The following is a 22,564-nucleotide window of genomic DNA, read 5'->3' on the forward strand; positions in this document are numbered from 1 at the left end:
GAGGACCAGGGTAACTGATGGAGCCTTTTTGCTCTGACAAGTGACTGAGGGCTCATCCATGCTGACATTTAATGTGGATAATAAGCTTCCTGTACCTCCATTAATTCTCCGTTGTCCATAGGACATTCTCCTCCAAATCAGTGCCTTCCCACACTTTCCTCTCCCTCAGTCCAGATCTTCTCATACCAGGGATACTCCAAAAATGAGAATCCAGATTGAAAGTGTGGGAATGGCAGTGAAGCTTACTGTCTACATTAAACAACAGTATGGATGAGCCCTGAGCTGATAATGAGGTTTCACATTTTTACATTGCTTATGACAGATTAGCATACGGGAAGTCAGATAAATGAAGCAGAGTTTGGATACTTCCCCCCTTTGATGGGTTCCTACTTCCTACTGGCAGTTTAGATAGTGAAAGTTTTTTGTTGTCAGATTGTATTTCTAATTTAAAAACTTCAATTGGCTAAAGATATTTCCTTAAAGCTCAATGTATTTTACAAGTTAAACCCAAAAAATCAAAAGTGAGCACTGCTTAGTTCAATGGAACATGCTTCCAGGAAATGATATACAGGATTGCATTCATACTTATCTTGATGAATTGGGTATTATGCTATGCACTGATGCCCTTTGGTGAAGTTCATGCATGTGTAAGTAAATAAATAACATAATGGATCAGCACAGCTGCCTGCATTTTTGGACTCTCCTCAGGGTGTGGCCATGGGGCCTGTCACAATGAATCTCAAAATGTACAACTAGAACACTGCCAGAAACACAGGAGAACTGAACTAGAACCAGGTGAGAAGACTGGGCAGATATAGTATGAGGTATGGGAGAACTGGGGGGAAAGACAGAGAGGCCAAGAAGTGAAACTCCCACTGGGTTTACTGAGTTGGAAGGCAGATCTCTGAGTCCAGTCCTCCATCACCCTTAAGTCTATAGACAATGTTACTCTTAGCACTTGGAGCTGGGTATGAAACAGGAAGTAGGAGCAGAAGGACCCTGAAAGGTGACACAATTTCTCAACTTTATAATAAAAACTATGAACAAATATGGCTGAAATAGTGACGGGGGGCATTTAAATACTTTAATTACTTTTCCTTGACATAATAGCGTCTATGTTTTGTAATCTTGTCATGTTTAACCATTATGTCTGTGTTATAAATAGTTCTGGTCGCTACCTTCCTTGCATTCACGTGCCTGTGGTTTATTTATTTTGGTTTTATTTTATGTCTGTATTTATTCAACTGTGGTCTATAACTGTAAATGAACTGTGTATGTTTGGCCCCAAAATCTGCTCGATAACACTGTATTTTGCAGAATCTCTTGTAAACTGTTTTTTTGAAAATTACTTCCCCCGACCCCCAAAAACCTGTAAAATAGCAAAAACAGGTTTTTGAGCCTAAGAAGGTTAATTGAAAGCTTGAATTCCTTCTCCATAAAGTCCAAATAGAAACCAACGAACAATAGTGACAACAGAACTTGACTGCTTCAGAAATTCCTCTACGAAATGGATGCCGTAGCGAAAGGCGATGTTGCAGGCTATCAAGACTTGGCAGCTAGGCTATGAGAAAGGTGGTTGAGCTTTGCAAAGAATAGCCAAGGTAGAGTCAAGATGGTATGACTGAGGGCAGGTAAAACACAGTAGCAAGGAAATGAAAAGAGAAGAAAGGAGGAACAGGGCCTACAGCTAGCTAGGCATGGAAATATTTTGAAGGAGGGTGGGGGAGCCATGAAGAAAGGGGGGCAAAGGGGAGACATAAATAGTCACATCAGCTGATGCCGAACAGACAAGAAAAGGGTGGGCAAGCACAGTGCCCCCAAGCTATGCAAATGTGTGGGAGAAAGCCCATACGTTTTTATTCTGCATTCACGGGTCATAAGATTTCAGCTATGTGCTAGCTATGTTATGCCCCCCCAAAACTGATTTGCTGAAGCTCAGCCACTCTCGTTTGGCTGTGACAACAAAAAGCATAGCAGAATGGGCTTGTTTTTACATAGAGCATAGCCAGTGGAAGGAAGAAAGCTTCCTACACAATGCCAAAAACCGCTGACTGGCAAGTAAAAGGCCTAGCTATTTTGAGATACAGCTTCTCCTCTGCCACTAAAAATAGTCTTGTGAAGACCGCCAGGTCCAAATCCTTCAAAGCTACAGTTGGCAAACTGGCAGGAACCCAGGAGCAGCAGAGGCCAAGGTATTTTTCATATCTTAGGGCGAGACAGATCTATTTCTCATCAGCACTGCCTCTCCAGCAAGCATTCGTATCTGAAAATCCCATCTTCTTCTTATCCTTTGTGTTAAAGACACATATATCTAAACAAACAGTGTGACCCCTACTTCAGATTACATTAGGTGGGTGAGGATTGGATTTCTACTAAAATCCCCTTGTGCTGGTGGAACAAAATGTTACTGGGGCATAGTGGATTGACATTGTATTGCGCTAGTGAAACTCTGCAAGGCAAGGGGCAAAAAATGGGCAGAGCTGGAAGCAGCAGAGCCTAGACAGAATCTTATGCTCAGAGGTTGGCCTTCCACCCAATGCAATAACATTATAACTGGAAAATAGGTGGTGCAAATAATTTAAAACACCCTCTCCTCCTGGAGTTGATGAGTGGTCCCAGGAGCCGTTAACTATGCAGTAAAGATTCTGGCCACCTTCAAAGTAAAAAAAACAGCACGGTACAGTGGTACCTTGGAAGTCAAATGGAATCCATTCCGGAAGTCCGTTTGACTTCCAAAATGTTCGAGAACCAAGGCGCGGCTTCCGTTTGGCTGCAGGGAGCTCCTGCAGCCAATCGGAAGCTGTGGAAGTCACTTCCGGTTTTCAATTGTCTGGGAGCCAAAATGTTTGACTCCCAAGGTGTTTGAAAACCAAGGTATGGCTGTATGATGAGGATGAGGATGTATTTATTTATACCTCGTCTGCTTCCCTGACAGGGACTCAAGGTAGCTTACAGATAAAAATAAGAACAGCCAAAACATAGGGGGGATCATCATTAAAAAACAATTAAATATTGATAAAATTAAAACTATATCTGGATATACATAAACATCATACAAATAATTGCAATAAAAACAGTGTGGCACCAGCCCTTTAATTAAAAAGCTCACAATATTATTGTATGTTATTCTATTATTATAAAGTGAGATGAGCGCTGCAACCCAAGAGTCGTTCACGACTAGACCTAATGGTCAGGGGTCTCTTTACCTTTACCTTTTATTCTATTATTATATGTTCATCCTAGCACTGAGGCAAGGCGCATGATGACAGTTAACCGAATAAAAAAGTTCCAATGCAACTTTTTAATTTCAACACCATCCCCTAAAGAGATACTTCCCCAAACACTGCCACCAGCTCCACTGGATGTAGCACACAGAATGAAGAGCATCTGGTAGAAACGCCTTCTCTCAGTAACTCTTTCTCAATGGGGACCCAGTCACATGCAATGTCTGTTGCAATGGCTGACCATCATGCCTCACAATCCTTATGTCCCTCTTCTCCACAGAAGCCACCAACGTACCCATAAGAAAAGATGTTCTCCACACTTTCCTCCATGGTAGACAGATGACAAGCACATTCTACTGCAGCTGCAGTGGCCAGGGACAAATCTTCTGTCCATTGGCCATCCCTGCTACTGTTTTTCTCCTAGAGCTCTTGTACTTTTGGAAGATACTTGACAGACAGAAACATAAACAGGTGAAGCTATACATAGCTCAAGGAAGTGATGGGGAACGCTGCACCTGTTACTCCCGTCTGGCATGTAGACTTCAGGAGTGCAGTGGGCCTGGAAAAACAAAGATGGCAATCCCATTCCCCTGTGAAGTTGTCAGAATGCAGTCTACTACTGCATCCTTATGATGGCTAAAAGACAGGGAGTCTTCTTCCGCCCAACCCTTGTTACTAATCTCTGATATCTGCATGATGGTGGGCATGGGGTTTCCCAGAACGCCCCATAAGTATTGGGGGCTTGCCAACAGCTTTATTCCTAGAGCACTAGAGGAGGAGGAGCAGCCTGACATCTCAAATGTCCTCCTGACTTCCCCTCCCCTGATTGCCACTAGAGTAATGGATCAAGCATTGTTGCTGCCATTATGCTCAGAAGTGCTGATACCTGGATCTGCTGGAAAATAACCAGCAAAACCTGACAATCAACCAGGCAAGTCCTAGGAAAACACAGAAGGCAGGCTTTTTTTGCGGGGGGAGGGGGTCACATTTATGGCTGCCAGGGCAAGACCCCATGGCCATATGCTTTTAACACTGTATTTCTTCTCTACAGGGTCCAACCAAGCTCATTGGATTGCTCCTCTCATAGTAGTGTGTGCAGTGTTCCTAATTCATGGGGTTTCCATTTTCCTCCATTACAAAAAGCTTGTTGCTCTAGCAAATCTTAGCAATGTGAAACTCTTTACATTGGGATATGGAACCTTATTTTTCATTATCAACTGAATTCCTGAGAAGTGACTATTCTCCAACTTGTACAGACAGAAAAGTCCTTACCTGAAGATACTTAAATAAAGGATTGAATGATTTTCTCCAAAAATGTATTTTTTAATATGCACTGATGCTGCAGATGTAAAAGATTATCAACAAAAATGGGGGTGGATTTACAAAAGGAAATTCCTTGAGAAATCTGGTCTTTTCTTTTGGAGCTTGAATTTTGTTTACTGTGAGTTCAATGTTAAGAGACAATTGTATAAAAATGGCAATGTAATGGCATTTAACACCTATTAAATTAGATTAGAGATCTTTAAAGTTGGCAATAGTTAACTATTGGTGCTGTGCCAACAACTGAGAAAAGTTACAATGCTCAAGTATTCTGGAAAACAACTGTCCAAGCAATATCAACTCTTACTAACTTTTTGTACTTATAGATCCTCATGCCTACTCAACGTTATACCCAAATTTGTTTAAACACAAGGCTGTATTTAATGTGCTTGTGATTACTATACTGGCCTATGTTACTAATTGAAACACATAGTAAATACATTTTATGTTACAGAAATGTGCTTCTTGCATAGAGTGTGTGTTTTAACTTCTGCATGTTTTGATACATTAAATAAAATTAAAAGAAGAAACAAATATTCTGAGCATTGATAGTGAAGACTCAGGTTCCTGTGCTGTGGGGGCTGTCTGATCTTGCTCCAATCCTGCATTTCTGTTTCCCCTCCTCTTCCGCCCTCTGCATTTGCTTTGCTTCTTCAAGTCACTGATATTACAGCAGGGACTCAGCTATACAGCTGCAAATAAAACGTTTTAAGTGCGTTTTAAATGCAATATACAATGTGACCCTAGATGGCGATGGTGAGCCTTATGGAAAACTCCATGTGTTTTTAAAAATGCTTTTTCAGAACAGTTTTTATATGTGCATAGATTCCACCCAGGTTTGTTTCCCATGTCCACAAAGTCACCTACCTAGCTCTATTCTCTGTGAAAACTACCATCTGAGACATCTAATTGCCGATCTGGACTCCTTAGCTGCCATGGCTCTTTTGGCTGAAAACATCCACATTCATATGTCATGCTGAGCAAAACAGCAAATAACAGCTCTACCTCCTCCAACTAAGGTTACACTGGAAAGTCTCCTGAATTTGTATGGGTTTGCAGAGTTATGCACACAGCTGCATGATCCCTGTTCCAGAGACAGGGGCATTCCCTACTTAGCCCATTGGATTCAGGCAGCTGTTCTCATTTACTTCTTTCTTATAGTTTTCTCACAGGGCAACTGCTATTCCATGGCCCTGATGATGGGGAAAGACAGGTGGACAAGCACAAGATGTAATGGTGATGCCCTCACTTGCTTCCCTTCTGAGTCTCTTTCTCTGAAGAGCGCTAAACTTATCGGTGCAAATGGAAACTCAGAATTCCAAGTGTACAAGTTATCTTTACTACAAGTTGAAACACAGAACAAAACCATGCTGAATCTAACTATTTTAAGTGTCTGTCTGCAATTATACATACACAATTCAATACAATTATACCGTATTTTTTGCCCTATAGACGCACTTTTCCTCCTCCAAAAATGAAGGGGAAATGTGTGTGCATCCTATGGGGTGAATTCAGGCTTCAGGAAGCTCTCTGCAAGCCTTGGGAGCCCGCAGGAGTTCCCGTCAGGCTCCCTAGGCTTGCGGATAGCAGCCTGCATCTCGAAGCCTGCACAGCGCCCCCCGGGCTTCGGTTCCCCGACCTGGTTTGGAGGCTGGCGGTGGGGAGAAGCACGCTTCTCCCCGCCGCCAGCCCCACAAGCTCGGGGGAAAGCGGGGAGGCGCAGTGTGCCTTCCTGCTGTCCTCCGACCTGGTTTGGGCTTCAGGCAGATATCCGCAAGGCGTGGGAGCCCGGCGGGAAGTCGCGCCAGTCTCCGAAGGCTTGCGGAGAGCTGCCTGTTCTGGGGGCTGGAGTCAGGGGAAGCCTGGGGGGAAATAAAAATTGTTTTCTTTATCCCCCCCCCCAAAAAAAACCTAGGTGCATCCTATGGGCCGTTGCGCCCTATGGGGCGAAAAATACGGTAATCATAAAAGCAATATAAAATATTATTTCCAAAGGATACCATCACCATATAGAACCACCCAATTTGATCATTTTTAGGGACGTATGCCATTCCTAATCAATTCTCACTGGCAGATGATTCTTCTTCTTCTTCGGACGATGTTAAAGTGCATACATCTACATTAAAAACAACACCACCAGTGTATTGTTTTGATGCTACAGCCTGCGGCTCTTTATCTGAATTTTATCACAGTGTTCTCAGAAAATGATCAAAGCAGCCCTGACAACTTAATGTTCTTTTAACTTAAGTATAGCTCCATAACTTCCCCTCTGGTCTTCTGGCCTTTGGCTCAATATGCCACTGGAAACATCAAAGGTCAGGAGACTCAAATCCTCCAACCCAGAATAAAGACACAATGAGGGGTAAAGTTAATGTCTGAGGAGAGGATTAAACTATTTACAATGTGGTACAGGAAAGCTCAGTGTTCTTTTATGAAAAAGCAGTTCATTACTACTTGAAAAGCATATTAGCTGATAGAACAACTACTTATCAAGGTAGGAATAAGCCCTACTTTCAAGGTAAACAAATAAAATAAGAGATATTCACTTTATTCTGGAACTAGCAATAATATATTCTTCAAGTTTAGATTTGGCATGCATTAACACAGATTTATATATCTACATTATATTTTTATTTATTAAAATAGGGAGTACACTAGAGGAGACAATGGGAATAAGACTTATCAGGACAACTTCCCTCAAGGCACCCTTCCTTTTGCACATAAACTCTGTAAGTGGAGGACTTGAATCCTAATCTTAAACCCATTAATAAATCACACTAGCTGATTACATAGCCAATGTTGAATTAAGTTCCCACATTGAAACAGAAACAAAATAAATTGCTTTTCTTTTGTATATAATTTCTACCATACATACTGAAGCTAGGCAATTCTACATGTGAAACAAAACCAAAGAAAAATGGTAAAGCATAATTTAAACAGTCTATCTGAATGTGCTTTCATATCCATCACAACACACACAAACCCCTTTCTATGAACAAAAGAATGGAACACTAAGCTATTTCAGACTTTATAGCGACAAAAAAGTCTGCAGCTAGTGTATAGTGGCATTACAGGTTTTACTACGCACTACAAAATACAACATGACATTAACAAAAGGGGTTTTCAAAAGCAAGATTTAACATGGTGCCACAAGTTGTATCAGGCAAAGAGTTTACAGCACAGTTCCATAAACACATGACTTCTGAAACACAGGGTAGATCAGGATTTTGATAGAAAATCGTCTTCCATTTCTATTGTAAAAAGCCTAGAAGATTTAATAGCATTTTCTATAGGCTATGCAAATCAAATCATTTTAATTCTGCAATCTAGTCACATTTTTTAGTGTTTGCCCAAAGTGTATGTGACCTCAAAATCTAAAACCAAAAGGAATTACACAACAGGTTTACACACTTTCCATTCAAAGACTCATTGACCGCACCAGAAATTATTGAACAGGGTAAAGGGAGGGGAAGCAGATAGATAATTCCTCTACATCATATCCAAATGGCATTTCAGACCTTTTATTAACCCTTCTTTTCTCCAAGGAGATCAAGGAAGCATACATGGTTACTCCCCTTTCTCAATTTTATCCTAAGAACACAGTCATGGCTAAGTGGGGATTTGCTCTCACTGGCAAATCTGCTAAAAAGAAGACTGCTAGTACAATCATAACACATGTTGTTATTATTATTATTAAACAAATGTCATTATTAAACTGTTTCTTTGTAACATCTTTATGAACAAAATATACTGGACTACAACATAAACCAAGATCAATGCACTGGATGCATCGATTTCAGAAATCCCTTAAATCAGTGAAAAAAACAAAACAAAATGTGGGGGGGGGGGGAATATGTGCTAGAAACTATGCCAATCTGTGTTTTGCATACTGTCAAAACTGTCAACTAGCTCAACATGGTAATCAAAGTGCATAATGTTCTCTATCAGCAAGCTAAGAAAGCGTTCCCATTCCACCCCGATTTCTGTGGTAGTTCAAGACAAATAGCATAGAAGCATCCTTTTTCCTGTCGAGTGTTTTCCTGGCTGCAATAATCTATAAAAAAATAATGTACTAATTAGATACAGCCTTTTGAAAGCAAGTACTCATGTTTCAAGCAACCTACTTTGCTTAGACTACAGCACTGCTTTAAACGTTGCCAAGGGGCTGGCAAGAGTTAAATGCTCATGTAACAATGTTCTCCTCAAACCCCCACAGGTCCATTCACTTAACACCATACTCCTGGAAGTGTGCCTGACATACCAAACCCCGTCCTGTTGCACATATTTTTATGCCTGTTACTAAATTAGGGAAGCGGGGGGAACTGTGCCTGTGCCAATTGCGAAACAGAAAGGGTCAGCATCATTGGTCTGCAGCAGGATCAGACAACCTGGTGCTCTCCAGATGTTGGCAGACTACAGCTCCTGTCTTCCCTGACCATTGGGCCATGCTGGCTGGAGTTGAAGAGGGCTGAAGTCCAACAACATCTGGAGGGTACCATGGGGGCTACCGCTGGGTTTACAGCTTCTCTGTTAAGCCAAAATCCTTCCAAGGCTGGCATATATAATCTTTATTGGTGCATGCAGCTGCACTGAAATACAATGGCACACACAGAAGAAGAAAATTAAAGGCTATAATCAAGATTTCTCACTCCCAGGAATATTCTGCAGCGCACTACTGAAACCACATATTAGAATTACAGATTACTGTATCATTTAACTACCCAACGATAGAACTGGAATATAAAATTGTTATGTTGGACATTTTGAAAAGCAAATGTAAAACGTATTAGTTTAGCCAAGAAAAGGGGCAAGGATTTTAAGTACTACTTCTTCGTGACAACATTGCTGCCATAGTTAGTACTTAGCTCTCTTGAGAAATACTAAGTAGGGCATTGAGGAATTTTTGAACAGGAAAAAAACAGCAACTGGGAAGCATTTTAGAGGGATCTTCATCTGCATGAATACTAAACACATATGTTGTATTTCTTGGCAACCAAGGAGGAAAGTTCTGATGGGGATGGGGGAAAGAAGGGAAGAGAACTTTTCAGCCCCAGCACATTGGTAGATCCAAACTACCAATGCAAATTGCTAAGCAAAACAGATTTTGACATAATGAATGATCATTCCCAGGTTATATTATAAATGCTCGCAGTGATGAACATGTAGTTATAACTTGCTTTGCAAGATTAATGGTACAAGGAAGGATGAAATTAGATGCAATACAAAACTGTAGATTCTATATTTAGAAGTGGTATCCTCTGATTCTTTGGTCTATAAAATACACTGTTCTGAAAATAAGATTCACCTACTCCTTTAGATAACCAGATAGGTATTTTAAAATGGAAAAAAAGTTTCACCTTTATGACTATACTCAACATAGAAGCTGACTACAGGAAGCCTGTAAGACAATTTAGTTTGGGTTGAAGGAAAAGTATAACGCTAAAACACAGCGTAGGATATGCAGAGTAAAGTTTTGAATAATGTCATGCATTTTGTTTAAGGAGAGCAAAAGCTTCTACCTTCTCCTTCCAGTCATTTCGGAGAGGAGAGAGGCGTTCACGAGCTTGGGAAGTGGCTATGCTTGTTCACATCACACTAAACCATGGTATTTAGTACTAGGTTCAATCTGTCCACACCCTGTTTGAAAGCCTGCATGTGTAGGAAAGGACACCCAAGAAAGGTTTGTGACCCCTTTTGCCCCACGACATGTAAAATGTGCTTTTCAAAGTTATGCACAAACTAGCTCTTTGCAGGCATAAAGACCTTGGGGGTACAATCATGGGCAGCTCAACTCAAGTTCCCTGTACTTAATTATAACCAATTGGGCTAAAGGCATTTACTCTGAAGTAGCCTAGCTAAATTCTGGAGTATGTTGCTTCAGGACTGCTTTCAAAGTCCTATTTTCTTAAGGCAGTAATACAAATAGTATTTGAAAGGCAACTTTACCACAGAATGGCTTGGGAGCTTAAGTCATTGCCAACTCTGCTTAATTAATTCACTTACCATAAAAGTTGGCAAAACATGAAGCTTTTCACTTAGTAAATCTATAATTAACTGTTAATGTTTGCTGAGTAAACATAAGCCTATATTTAATTAAATCTTACAGTAAGATGCTATAACCTGAAAGTTTTATAAGCAACATGCTTCTGAAACAAAAACTTAAGAACTTCCAAATCTTGTTAGACATTAAAAAATTAACTTAACTTTATTGTGCTTATAAATAAAACCAGTATATGTTAATAAGACCTAGTTGTCAGAACAGTCTTTCAAAGATATGAGATAAAGAAAGCATAAAGCTTTTTTCACTTGTAGCAAAATCTGATCTTGACAGGAGCATTGTCTGCAGCAATGGAGTATTAAGACATGAATGTAGAGTTATGTCTGAAGTTGCCATGTCTTTCCTACATTTCAATATCTGTACTAATTAACGTGAGAGTCAGAATGGAATAATCCCTATACACAAAGGCCCCACTGTTGGAATGCTCATTATCCAAAATCTCAGTTATCCGAACCCAAAGAATTATACCCAAACCTTGCCACACAGACAACTGGTTCAGATATCCAAACAGCTGGTGTTCGCACACTTCTTTACTTGTTTGTGTTTTGTTGGTTGGCAGCAGCCATTTTGGGCAGAAACCATGAAGGGAGGGAGGGAGATTGGACAAATCAGTTTTTCCTTTGTTTGGCTTTTTCACAGGAAGCATGCACAGGTCACTAACAAAGTTGTAGAAGAATCTTAAGCAGCAACCTAACCAAAGATTAAATAGATCAGCTGATGACAATTACTCATGTCTTAGGCTCCAAGGTCAGCAGGGCAAAGTTAGCAGGACTATACAGCTGAAGGCCTGTTTTATGTTGCCAAAGGATGTCCAAATTCTCTATGAGGTTGCTGCATCACACATCAGTTTCATAATGTAGAGGAGTAACATGCAGTTATTCTACTGAGGGCAATGAACATAATGTACATCAAAACCTAATTAAGATACAGTACACTCAAGTTGGGATAGAATAAAAACTCAATTTCTCGTTCCAACCAGAGATGAATGGCTGATGAAGATGATGGACTGCGCCGAAATGACGAAAATTGACTGGGAAAATCAGAAACCAGGAAGAGAAGAATTTTAAGAAGGAATGGGGAAAATTTATAATGTATTTAAGAGAACACTGTAAACAACTAAAAACTTTGGCAGGATTTGAGTAATGCTTGTAATGTATGAAAATCTATGTAAAAAAGGGTTATTTTTCTTTAAAAATTAAGAGAAAAGAAGGGAAGCAGTTGGGGAAAGTAACCATGGAAGGGTGGAAGGAAGTCAATGGATTCAGGGAATCCTAAATGATGTGGATGATTTGTTTGAATTAAAATTTGTTATGTAAAACTTATCTAAAAAAACAACTCCATTTCTCCCGGTGAAATGCCCACTACTCTTTCTGAAATTTGTATACTATTTAAGCCAGCACCATATCCCAGGAGATCAAATCTCAAAAATTAATTTCATGCTGAGTGAAAATATTTTAATAAAACCACAAAACATCTGGATAGGAGCAGTGCACATAGAGACATTATTAGCATAGTTTATATGTACCAACTTTCTAAACTGTTAATAATACTTTTTGACAGGCCTTGCACACAACATTTCTTTTGGTAGATAAATAGGTTCATCGCTGATATGTCATAAAGTGGTGAAAGAGACAAGGGTTTCACACACCTGTTAGTTTATTAACAAAATCCAAAAGGAAGATTAATGTCTAATACTGTATTAGGACCAACTAAAATGTCACAGAGAGTTGGCCTGCTACATCTACCGTAGATAACAAGGAATTGATTGTGCAGCCTAGACTTACTTCTGCAGTAGTCAGAAAATTTGGGAGAGGAAACAACAAAGATAACAGAAATTAGTTAGCATCCAAAATATTGGAGAAAATACAGAATAAGCCAGGAAAAGAATCATTCCTGAAGGTACCAAAAATCCAGGTTCTTACTCAGAATCATTTGATTGAATTACTGCCAGAGATAACCACATATTGCCCTGCAACATCCATTTTAAAAATTGCTTCACATAACCACTGATGGCTTGAAACAGTTCACTCAATGTAAAAATAAATAAAGAACGAATAAAAAATGGTTTCCAATGGCTTGTATGAGTGAAGAGCGAATCCAAAAATTTTCTGGTTGATTTGAATGAGCCAGTGTAATTACTGTCTCTATTCAGAAACCAAGAAGGAAAAAATGTTGTGTAATAACCTCAAAAGTTTTTCTTTTCCCCTGAAATACACAAAGATTATTTAATCCAAGTGTTTCAGTTTTGGCTAACCGTATTTCCCTTTCCACTATTGAACTTGTAATGGTTTGGAATTTTTCAAGATTTAGTTTGCGGAATGTATAAAGTTCAAGTAACACTTCAAAGATGGGTAAAAAGAGGCCACACAGATTCAACAGCAGGACCTGGAATTAACTCTGCTTGCCTGATGCCAAATCCTATGATCTAATCACTAGCTGACAAGAATGTCTTTATATTTATCAAAGGGAAGAGTTATACTGCAAGCATGCCAAAACGTGGTAGGTGTTTTCTAAACAAAGACACAGTCCATCTCCTAAATAGAGCTGTTCATCTCTTTAATAGCATTTTAATTAAAACTTATGTAAGTCATGGGCATTTAATTAGAGTATAACTACAAAGTAATAATTTTAAAAAACTTAACCAATAGCTGATTTTTATCTACTGCTCAGTACAGTGGTACCTCGGGTTAAGTACTTAATTTGTTCCGGAGGTCCGTACTTAACCTGAAACTGTTCTTAACCTGAAGCACCACTTTAGCTAATGGGGCCTCCTGCTGCTGCTGCGCCGCCTGAGCCCAATTTCTGTTCTTATCCTGAAGCAAAGTTCTTAACCTGAAGCACTATTTCTGGGTTAGCAGAGTGTGTAACCTGAAGCGTATGTAACCTGAAGTGTATGTAACCTGAGGTACCACTGTATCTGTTAAACTTCCAAATCTGATACTGCTAAGAATTGGGAGGTTATGGGGCAAAACAGAGAGTATTTCTAAAAGCATGAAGGATATTTCAATAGCCCTACAGACAACAACACTCACACATTACAATTCTATTAACATATTTTATAGAATAGTATAGCGGCTCTGAGCAGGGAAGAGGGTAGTTCTCTTCAGGGTTGGAGACTGAAGATGCCAACAGAGGGACTTATATTAAGAGATGGTGAAGAAAGTGCACAGTGGAATACGACACCATGCAGACAAAGAGGGAGAAGGAGCATAAAATAAGACCTTTTGCTTTTAAGGTGTTGGGAGCAGAAGCCCAGGAGACAAAAATGGGGAAAGTTGGGGGATACTTCTGGTAGACTATAAAGACAGGCCTATAGGTTTTTGGAGAGAGGATCCTGACACCTGAAGGCAGCCCTGTATAGGGAAGCTATTTATGGCTCAATGTTTTATTTTGTTTTTATATATGTTGAAAGCTGCCCAACATATTATTATTATTATTAGTACTACTACTACTACTACTACTACTAGCAGTAGTATTTGAGAGTAGGCTATGAATCAGGAATACCCTAGTTCACATCCCCACTCTGGCACCTGCTAACTGAGTGATTTTATACAAGTTACTATTCCCTTAACCACAAACCCTATATCTGCAATATGAGGATAACAACCTTTGCTATGGGGCTATTGTGAGAATTATAGAAGAACATTGAGTTAGAGCCAAAGATGGTCTTCCTGCTCATAAACAGTTTTGCACAAATGTGCTAAGTTAAACACACCTAGTGGTATCCTTGTTCCACTGGCAAAATGTTTTGTGCCAGTGGAAGATTGCAGAGCAAGAGAATGCATAAGCAGGCTGCTAGTAATTTTGTTGCACAAAAGACTGTGTAATCTGTTGCACTCTGAACTTCCACTAACACAACTGCTACATTATTTCTTCTGTTCTGCAACTCACCTGTCTGCTAGCACAAGACAGACAGAGAGTACTGGATACAACCCACAGAGAGCATCCCTGGCAACACCAACTTAAGAGCGCTCTGTGCTTAACATGGCATCTCACCTAGCAGGAGGCCTATTTTAAAAGCAGCTACAACCATTTCACAAAATCAGCATTCTTGCTGATGGAAATGTAGCTAACACTGGAGTAAGCTTCATCTTACTAATGCTCTAGGAATACTGTACTTTGTAAGCCCACTGCAAACCCCTTGCTAGAATAGAGCGAATAGAACTTATCAAGCTATTTAGAAAAGCTGTCACAATACCAACCATCCCACTCATGATCTTGATAAAGAGAAGCTACTTAAGAGGGATTATGAGCCAAAATACTCACAGGCTCTGCAACCATGAAAGGAAACCTGTTTGAAAAGTGCTTGCAAAGTAATGACAGAAAGAAAGCACTCAATGAAAACAGATCAGCAGAGTCAATTTCCTAGCAGAAATGGAAGATTATCACAGGCTGGGCAAGATTAATACACACTGTGCAAATGAAAAACTGACAGCATTTGGGGAAAATAAAGAGCTGGTTAGAGGTCCTTAGACAAGCTGACTCTGCACCAGCACTTCAATATACACGGGACCTTTTGCTAGACTGTCTGATGGTTAACAACTGGTGATATATTTAGCTATTTAAGAAGTATTCACATACCTAAAGATTTGAACACACAGGAGGAAGACGTTTAATGTCCCATTTTCATATAAATGGAGGAAATAAATGCCGCTTCCTTGTACGGTAAAGACTATTTCCTAAGCAACATGCAGTCAATCATTCCATAATGTAAATTATTCTTTCTGAAGTTCTCCTTTTTTGAATCTGTTAAAGTCATGTGTTAAGTTCTGTAAAAATACTCCAGCTCTTCTTTGAACAAACCTTGCTTTTATAGTGTGCGTGCACAGCATAAATTTTAGAAGTTCAAGAATATTCAGACATTCTCTTTTGAAATTGGTATTTCTGAAACATTAATGATAATTTTTAGCAGTTTTCAGTAAAAAAAATGTTCTGGATTTACGGAATGTTCACAATATGATAGAATTTGAATTATTGCCACCACACATTTGGCTCCCTGTTTCAATGAAGAATTAACATAGTCAACTCTCTTTCTGCACTTAATACAGGGCTGCAGCACCTTTATGAAGAATGCACAACAACTTATTTTGCAAAAAAAGCGCCCAAAACTTAAAAGTGTAGTCTTAAGCTCTCTTACTCTGCAGTAAGCCCCACTGAGACTCCATGCAAACGTGCTCAAGACTATGCTGTTGTCTTGGTAAATTCTGTCCTTCGTAAATTCCAGTTAAGGCAGCCTTCGTTCATTGTGACCAAATCTCCTCTGAAGTTCCCATTTTAAAATACAGTTAATTTGCCAGATAATAAGACGTTTGCTGCAGTACAGAATAAAGGCTTGGCATGCTCAAAGATGATTGTGATGGATATTCCGCCTTCAGCAAACTCACTGTGTTTTCACTAAAACAATCATTTAATTTTAACCCCATATTCATCTCATAGGTAGAAAGCAATAAATTAAGTTATTGCTTATAATTTAAGCAACCAGTATGTCAAGGACAATACCTAACAGGCTTAACCAACATGCCCTAACCATTTATCTACAAGCAGAACTGAAAATGCACACAGCAAATCATCAACAGGAATAATCGTATCAGTTTTTTGAGCCAGAAAGCTGCTGATCCCTTACCTGCTGGCAAGTACTTCAGTTGGTTATTAGCCAATCTAAGGTGGCGTAAAGATCTTAGGCGGCCAATCTCTGGGCATACAATTTCAAGAGCATTGTCACTCAAGTCTAAAAACTGCAGTTTAACGAGGGAGCCAATTGCTTCAAAGAAGAAGAAAAATGACAAGGAATAAATCCGACCCAATAAAAGCACTAAAACTTTAATAAAAGAATGAGATAGACTTCTATGATGGCTGCATTCACACATAAAGCTGAACCATGGTTCTGCATAATGTACAAGAGTTGGAAGAGGCCCAAGCAAATCTCATGTTCATGCACTCCACCCCCTTCCAAGGTGCCAGGAGGACTTTGGCAGCGTTTACTTTCATTTTCAAGTAATCTCAGCTTGTCACTGCATGTGAACCAGGGATCACGGTTGTAACAAACACTTGTCAGTTTTAAAACAAGCCAGCTTCAAGCAATGAGTAAGTGTTGCCAAATTTCTGCTGCCGGATGTGCGGGAGGAGAGCAGTGCCTAAGCCTAATGCCCACTCTTGTTCATTTCAGCTCATGACGTTGTTTAATGTGGCACAGAAACACAGCCAGTATCTCATCCCTACATGCTGAATAAATAGGTGTCAAAACCATGTCAGAACTGAATATTACTGGCAATTTAGTTTTGAGGAGTGGGCTAAAATATGTTGTACGATTGTGGGTCTAATCCAGCCTTCCTTTCATCCATGAGGTTGTTTCAAGAAAGCCACATCTACTTATCCTACACCTGACACTATATATGTAAGGGTGAGGATTGGCTGAATGGGTATTTGCAGGCACTGTGCAGTGCTTCCCAGTGTCCAAGAACCAGCTTGCAAAGCACTTTATGCAGCACTGGCTGTCAGCACAACGTACTTTGGAGGCCCTGTGCTTGGTGTTTCCGAAGCCCCAGCCTACTGGGATGGCAAAGTCATTGCACAGGCATTTCTGAAGTGCCCAACAATCAGCGGGCTGTTGGGCATTTGGGAAACGCTGTGCAAGGGACTAGGATCTGTCACCTGATGTCATTAGGATGTCAGATGGAAGAGGAACAAGCTTGTTTTCTGCTGCCCAGAGGAGAGGATTCCAATTACAAGGAAGGAGATTCTGACAGAGAGAGCTGTTTGATAGTGACATGGACTACGTCAGAAGGTGGTGGACTGGAGGTATTTGAACAGAGGTTGAAAAGCCACCTGTCAGGGATTCTTTAGCCATGATTGCTGCATTGGGGGAGTTGGACTAGATGACCCCTGTAGTCCTCTCAACTCTACAATTCTGGGATTGACAGATGAGATAAGGATTTGACTTGTTGAGATGGAACTGCCCCCCCCCCCCCCGCTATATTCAATCCATACACCACAGGTTATTCTACTTTGAAGGTAGCTTAAGTTACAATAATAAAGACCTATCAACAGATAGCAAAGCAGATTCAAGGACAGGTACCCGAGATTAAGTTGCAGCTAAGATTCACTTGTAAGGGTTGAGCAAGTGTTAGCTCCCATTTCTGTAGGGAGAGAAGTGAAAACCTATAGGTTTACATTCTTTGTTTGTATACTGTATTACATTATGCTTGAGGCAAGGAAAAGGCAATTTACACAGCCAAGAGTTGTTGGGAAAACAACAGAAATAGAGACACAGGTGCTTTGTAAATGATTGATAAGGTTTAAAATCATCCATCTAGTCTTAATACAACGGATGTGGTCATCGCCTCACTTAGGAGTATTGTTTTACTAATAAATTACACTTTGGATTTTTTTTTAACCCTCAAATTAGAAGCAACACACATATTTAGGTATTTGAGAATTTAAACATTTTCATTCATGCAGTGTCTTCCTCTACAATTAATGTCAGAAACTAAAGATATTTTGAACCCAGAAGGGCACTTACCTTCGGGTACAACAACAATGTTGTTTGAATGGAGGTATCTGGAAGAGAACAGAACATTTTCAAGGGCCGGCTGATAAGAGCAGGTGGCAAATATTCATAGATGAAACTTGATCAAAGACAGCATGCTGTATTTTTTCTTCCTTCATTTCTGCAAAGGTAATGCTCATATGGCAAACTATGACTGAGAGACAGTACCCTGAGTTTTGATCACTCTGCCTAAAACAGGACTCACACTCCCAAGTTTTCCTGAATCAGATTTCCTCCTCTTTCATATTGAGATTAGATAAAAAATTTCACATTTGTTACCAGGCTGCTCTGTACATAATGCAGCTACCATCATATATGGTTTCCAAGACAATGCCTTGTGGGAAGGAACCCAGGAAAGAGAATAGAGAGGCAGACAAGCAGAGACCTACGTCTTCACCTACCCCCAACTGGGCTAGTTTTTGTTTTGTTTCCAATGTCTGGCTTTTAACAAATCCATGCATTTTTAAAAAGCTGTGAGCCTTAAAAAGCTGGGTGTTAAATCTGCTGAATAAATATATGTTTTGGATCATAGAAGAATCACAATATGCACAGCAGTTGTTTCCCTAATACTCACTTTGTTGGCAAAGGTGTAAGATAAATATATAAATAAGTCATGTCAAACAACTGTGTCATATGACTGAAACAAAGTAGCCTGAGGTGAGTGTGTTGATACATCCTCCCTGCTCTAAACCAGCCCAGGGGCAGTGGGCACCTAGAACCTTTTAGCTGTTTCCTCTCAGCAAGGATCCCTGTGGAATTCATTCTGTGACTGAGTAAAGCATGCCTCCTATTTAGTTCTCAGAAGTAGGTTTGAGAATGTGATGGAGAAGCTCATAGGGATACCATTCACAAGAAGAGCCTTCACATGGCCCTCTGGCACTTGGGAGACTGTGAAAAATCAGTCATGGAATCAGCCTTATCAGAGTCCTGAAAATTCATTTTAGACAATTTTTTCATACACCACAAGAGTCAGAAGTGCAGGAATCATCAGATCGTTTTATATTTTTACAGCATCTTCTCAGATTTATTTCAATATTTAAAAAATTCTAATGTCAACATTCATTGGCAAACTGTACAAATGGTGTTCTTGTTTATTATTTAAGTTTACATGTTTTACTTTATTCTATAAAAAGGATAATCATCAAGTGAAAGCATACTGACAAGCCCAGGCAAGTTGAGGCCAGGATATAGAAAGCTATTTTAGTTTTGTCCGAGCGTTTGCATGTGCCCCGTTCCATCTTACAATCTGTTTTTGAAGGTCCATTTACTTTCAAAAGCATTCTGCCTTCTGGCATGGGAGGCTGGTATTCAAGAAATACAAGCCCAAATAACTTGTGTGGTTCTTTGGATCCTGGTCTATATTTACCATCATAGGCTGGTAAAATTTTATATAGTGCTCTCTGGTGGTGAATATTTGCAGTTACTGCTATTCAGAAATAAGTATGTGCTATTCTCTTCAAATTGAGATTTGCTAGATGTCTCAAGGTAGTTAGATGTTATTTACTGCTTGAAAACTGAACTTTTGCTCATTCAACATAGAAAAGGGGTATGCAGGATAAGTAACCTGATGGAAGTATTGGGTTGATTCTTGCTTCAGGAGAATTCAAACTTGAAGGTATTATGGTGGTAGAAGATGAAAATTATGGCTTATAGTCAGAGTTCCAAGTTGAAGTTTTGTTTTTGTTTTTCAAAGGAATCTATATTAAAGATTCTAGACAGTGCTATGGAGTTTGAAAACAAGGGAGATTTTCCCCCATGTTAAAAATAGCCATCCTGGAAGTAGAAGGTACATTCACAAATTAAGGACCATGTGGTAACTCTGGATCAATTAGCCAATCAAAATTCTCATATGTTCTTAATCAGGATCCCAAGAATTACATCAAGCATGCCAAAAGTTTCGAATGTGCTCAGTGGTGTGGTGCTTTTTTTTCTTCTTCTTTCAAAAAAGGCTGTTAGCTGAAACTCATTGGAGTTTCAGAAACAAATTGATACTGCAGAGGGATCTGTTTTTCAAAAGATTACCCAATATAAGAGTGCAGCTGTTTAGGAAACACCAGTTCAAAGACGCAGTGAGCATGTGGAAATAGCCATGTCACTATTTAGATGTAGCCTTTGCATGTCCACTTTAAAACTTGGATATTTCTAAATACCATAATAGAAAGAGAAATAGTCACCAACAGAAAGATTATGTAAATCAGAATCTACGGCTCCATGATGTTAAATGTTTCTATTCATTTTGAGAGCTGTTTCCAAAACAACAAGAACTTTACATAATTTTAATTCCTAGAAGTCAGCACTAGTTTTTATTAACCCAGATGGGTCACAATACCAGGGATGCTAGGGAAACTTATTTGAAGATCCAAAATCTGTGAGCCTATAAAGCAATGCAAATTATAGCTATAGCAAGGAGTTTCATCCTGCTGACAACTAGTGTGCCCTTTTTTTCATTGCTGCTCCTCAGTTAGGTTTTACTATCTGATACACATTAGCAAGATTACTATTATTATGATTCATCCTGCATGCAGATCCCAACCTTTTACTATCCAGCAAAAGACACAGGAAAAAGGGTTAGGGGGCATGACATAATTAAGACAAGAATATTTAATGTGTATTAAACAAGCTCTCTCTGGTTTTCAGAGCTTCTAAAATTACCCTCCCTCCAAACCTTAATTTCAGGCAGGATTTTCTTATGGCCTCATCAGATAATCTTTTTTAAGTGCCTGGTGGCAAAACACGAAGCATATCACAAAAGCTGTACTTCAGCTTCATTATGAAATAGAATTCACCTCAGACAAGATGAGGCAAGATTAGTTCTTGAGTAAGCTACAGGCCATAGTGACCTGTAAGGCCTATTAGTTGCAGTGCAAATGCACAAACCAGAAAGGTGCAGCTTTCCAGGGGCAAGAAGAAAAAGCTCAAGTTTAGACTACACTCCTTGGTTATCTATGCCATGTGACCCAAAACATCTTTAGTTCTACACATGCCCGTGACAGCACAGAGGACATAAAATGTGACCCGATACAGTCCTGGATACAATCACAATTCCAAACTGGCTATTTAAATTTGCAAAGGTACATTTCCATGTTGCCATGCTTACTGGAATTGCTGCCAGGAAGCTGCAGCTGAAGGAATTCTTCATCAGCTAATGGTCGCATCACTGTAGGATGCTTCTTGTGTTGTATTTGTTCATAAATTGATTTTGGAGACATTGCTGAAAGGAGGTATATAAATTCTCCACTTTAAGGCTTTAGGCAATTTAGGGCTTTTCAGTCACAAAATAGCTGTGGTGCATCAATAAAACTGCTATCATATTTGCAAAGCTAAGTAGGATCCAGTATAGTTTCTAATTGGACGGAGGACCATGTGTTGAGATTTCTGTATTGTAAGGAGTTGGACTCATTGACCCCCAGGGTCCCTTCCACCCTACAATTCTATGATTCTATAACAGTTTACATATGAAATGTGCAATGGGGTTGACTATATTAGGAATACACGTGGTGTTTACTAGTCTCTTCTGCCCCCTGGCAGTTGATGTTATAATCCAGGTTTTAGGCTCCTTCCTTGAGAGGTAAGAGGCAGAAGGAGCTGTAGCTGGACTGTGGGATTGGCTGTTGGGTAAAGATGACAATCCAAAGAAGTGAACAGTCCAAGGAGGTATAGAGCCTTGCAGTAAGAAACATTCACTATTTTCAAAATGTAAACTCATCAATGGCTGATAATTTAATGGAACCACCAAGTACAAAGGTGGCATGCCTATGAGTATTAGGCGCTAGCAACCAATAACAGATGTTTCTCCTAGATCACAGGTCAGCAAACTTTTTCAGCAGGGGGGCGGTCCACCGTCCCTCAGACCTTGTGGGAGACAGGACTATATTTTTTTTTGGGGGGGATGGAGAAATTCCTATGCCCCACAAATAACCCAGAGATGCATTTTAAATAAAAGGACACATTCAACTCATGTAAAAACATGCTGATTCCCGGACTGTCCGTGGGACAAATTTAGAACGCGATTGGGCCAGATCCGGCCCCCAAGCCTTAGTTTGCCTACCCATGTCCTAGATGCATTAGCCAAGCCAGAGTTGGAAGCAGAATACTGGATGAGATTAACTTTAGTCCAATATAGAAAGATAATCTATGTTCTTAGCCAATGCAAAGAGCACTCCTATTTGTGAACATACCCCTCTCTCCTACTCCAAAACATATTACAAATTTGCACTTGGAACTCCCTGGCTATTGAGATTAGGCAGGTGTCTTTGCTGGACTCTTTTTGGCACCCGCTTAAGACGTTTTTGTTTAGGCAAGCCTATCCAGACATGCAGAAGAAGAAGAGTTTGGATTTGATATCCCGCCTTTCACTCCCTTTAAGGAGTCTCAAAGCGGCTAACATTCTCCTTTCCCTTCCTCCCCCACAACAAA

At 39.8% G+C, this 22,564-nt stretch overlaps 1 protein-coding gene across 8 annotated transcripts in view; it reads right to left on the bottom strand.

The window, feature by feature from the left end:
* LRRC28 (leucine rich repeat containing 28) overlaps window positions 1-22,564 on the bottom strand; it is a 51,396-nt gene that overhangs the window by 22,683 nt on the left and 6,149 nt on the right. For 5 of the 8 annotated variants that reach the window (XR_014504599.1, XM_083412226.1, XM_083412223.1 and 2 more), the window contains 2 exons: window positions 18,122-18,159; window positions 16,226-16,363 (listed from right to left, as the gene is read on the bottom strand). Coding sequence is in view for 4 of the 8 variants with exons in the window: in XM_083412226.1 (XP_083268352.1) it covers window positions 16,226-16,363; window positions 18,122-18,159 (176 nt within the window). In the remaining 4 variants the exon portion in view is untranslated. Of the gene's footprint in view, window positions 1-16,225; window positions 16,364-18,121; window positions 18,160-21,245; window positions 21,349-22,564 lie in introns of those variants that run through there. The other 3 variants (XM_083412225.1, XM_083412228.1, XM_083412227.1) reach the window with 2 other exon arrangements.

This window comes from Podarcis tiliguerta (genome assembly GCF_965153285.1).
Source record: "Podarcis tiliguerta genome assembly, chromosome: 14".
Classification (NCBI taxonomy): Eukaryota; Metazoa; Chordata; class Lepidosauria; order Squamata; family Lacertidae; genus Podarcis; species Podarcis tiliguerta.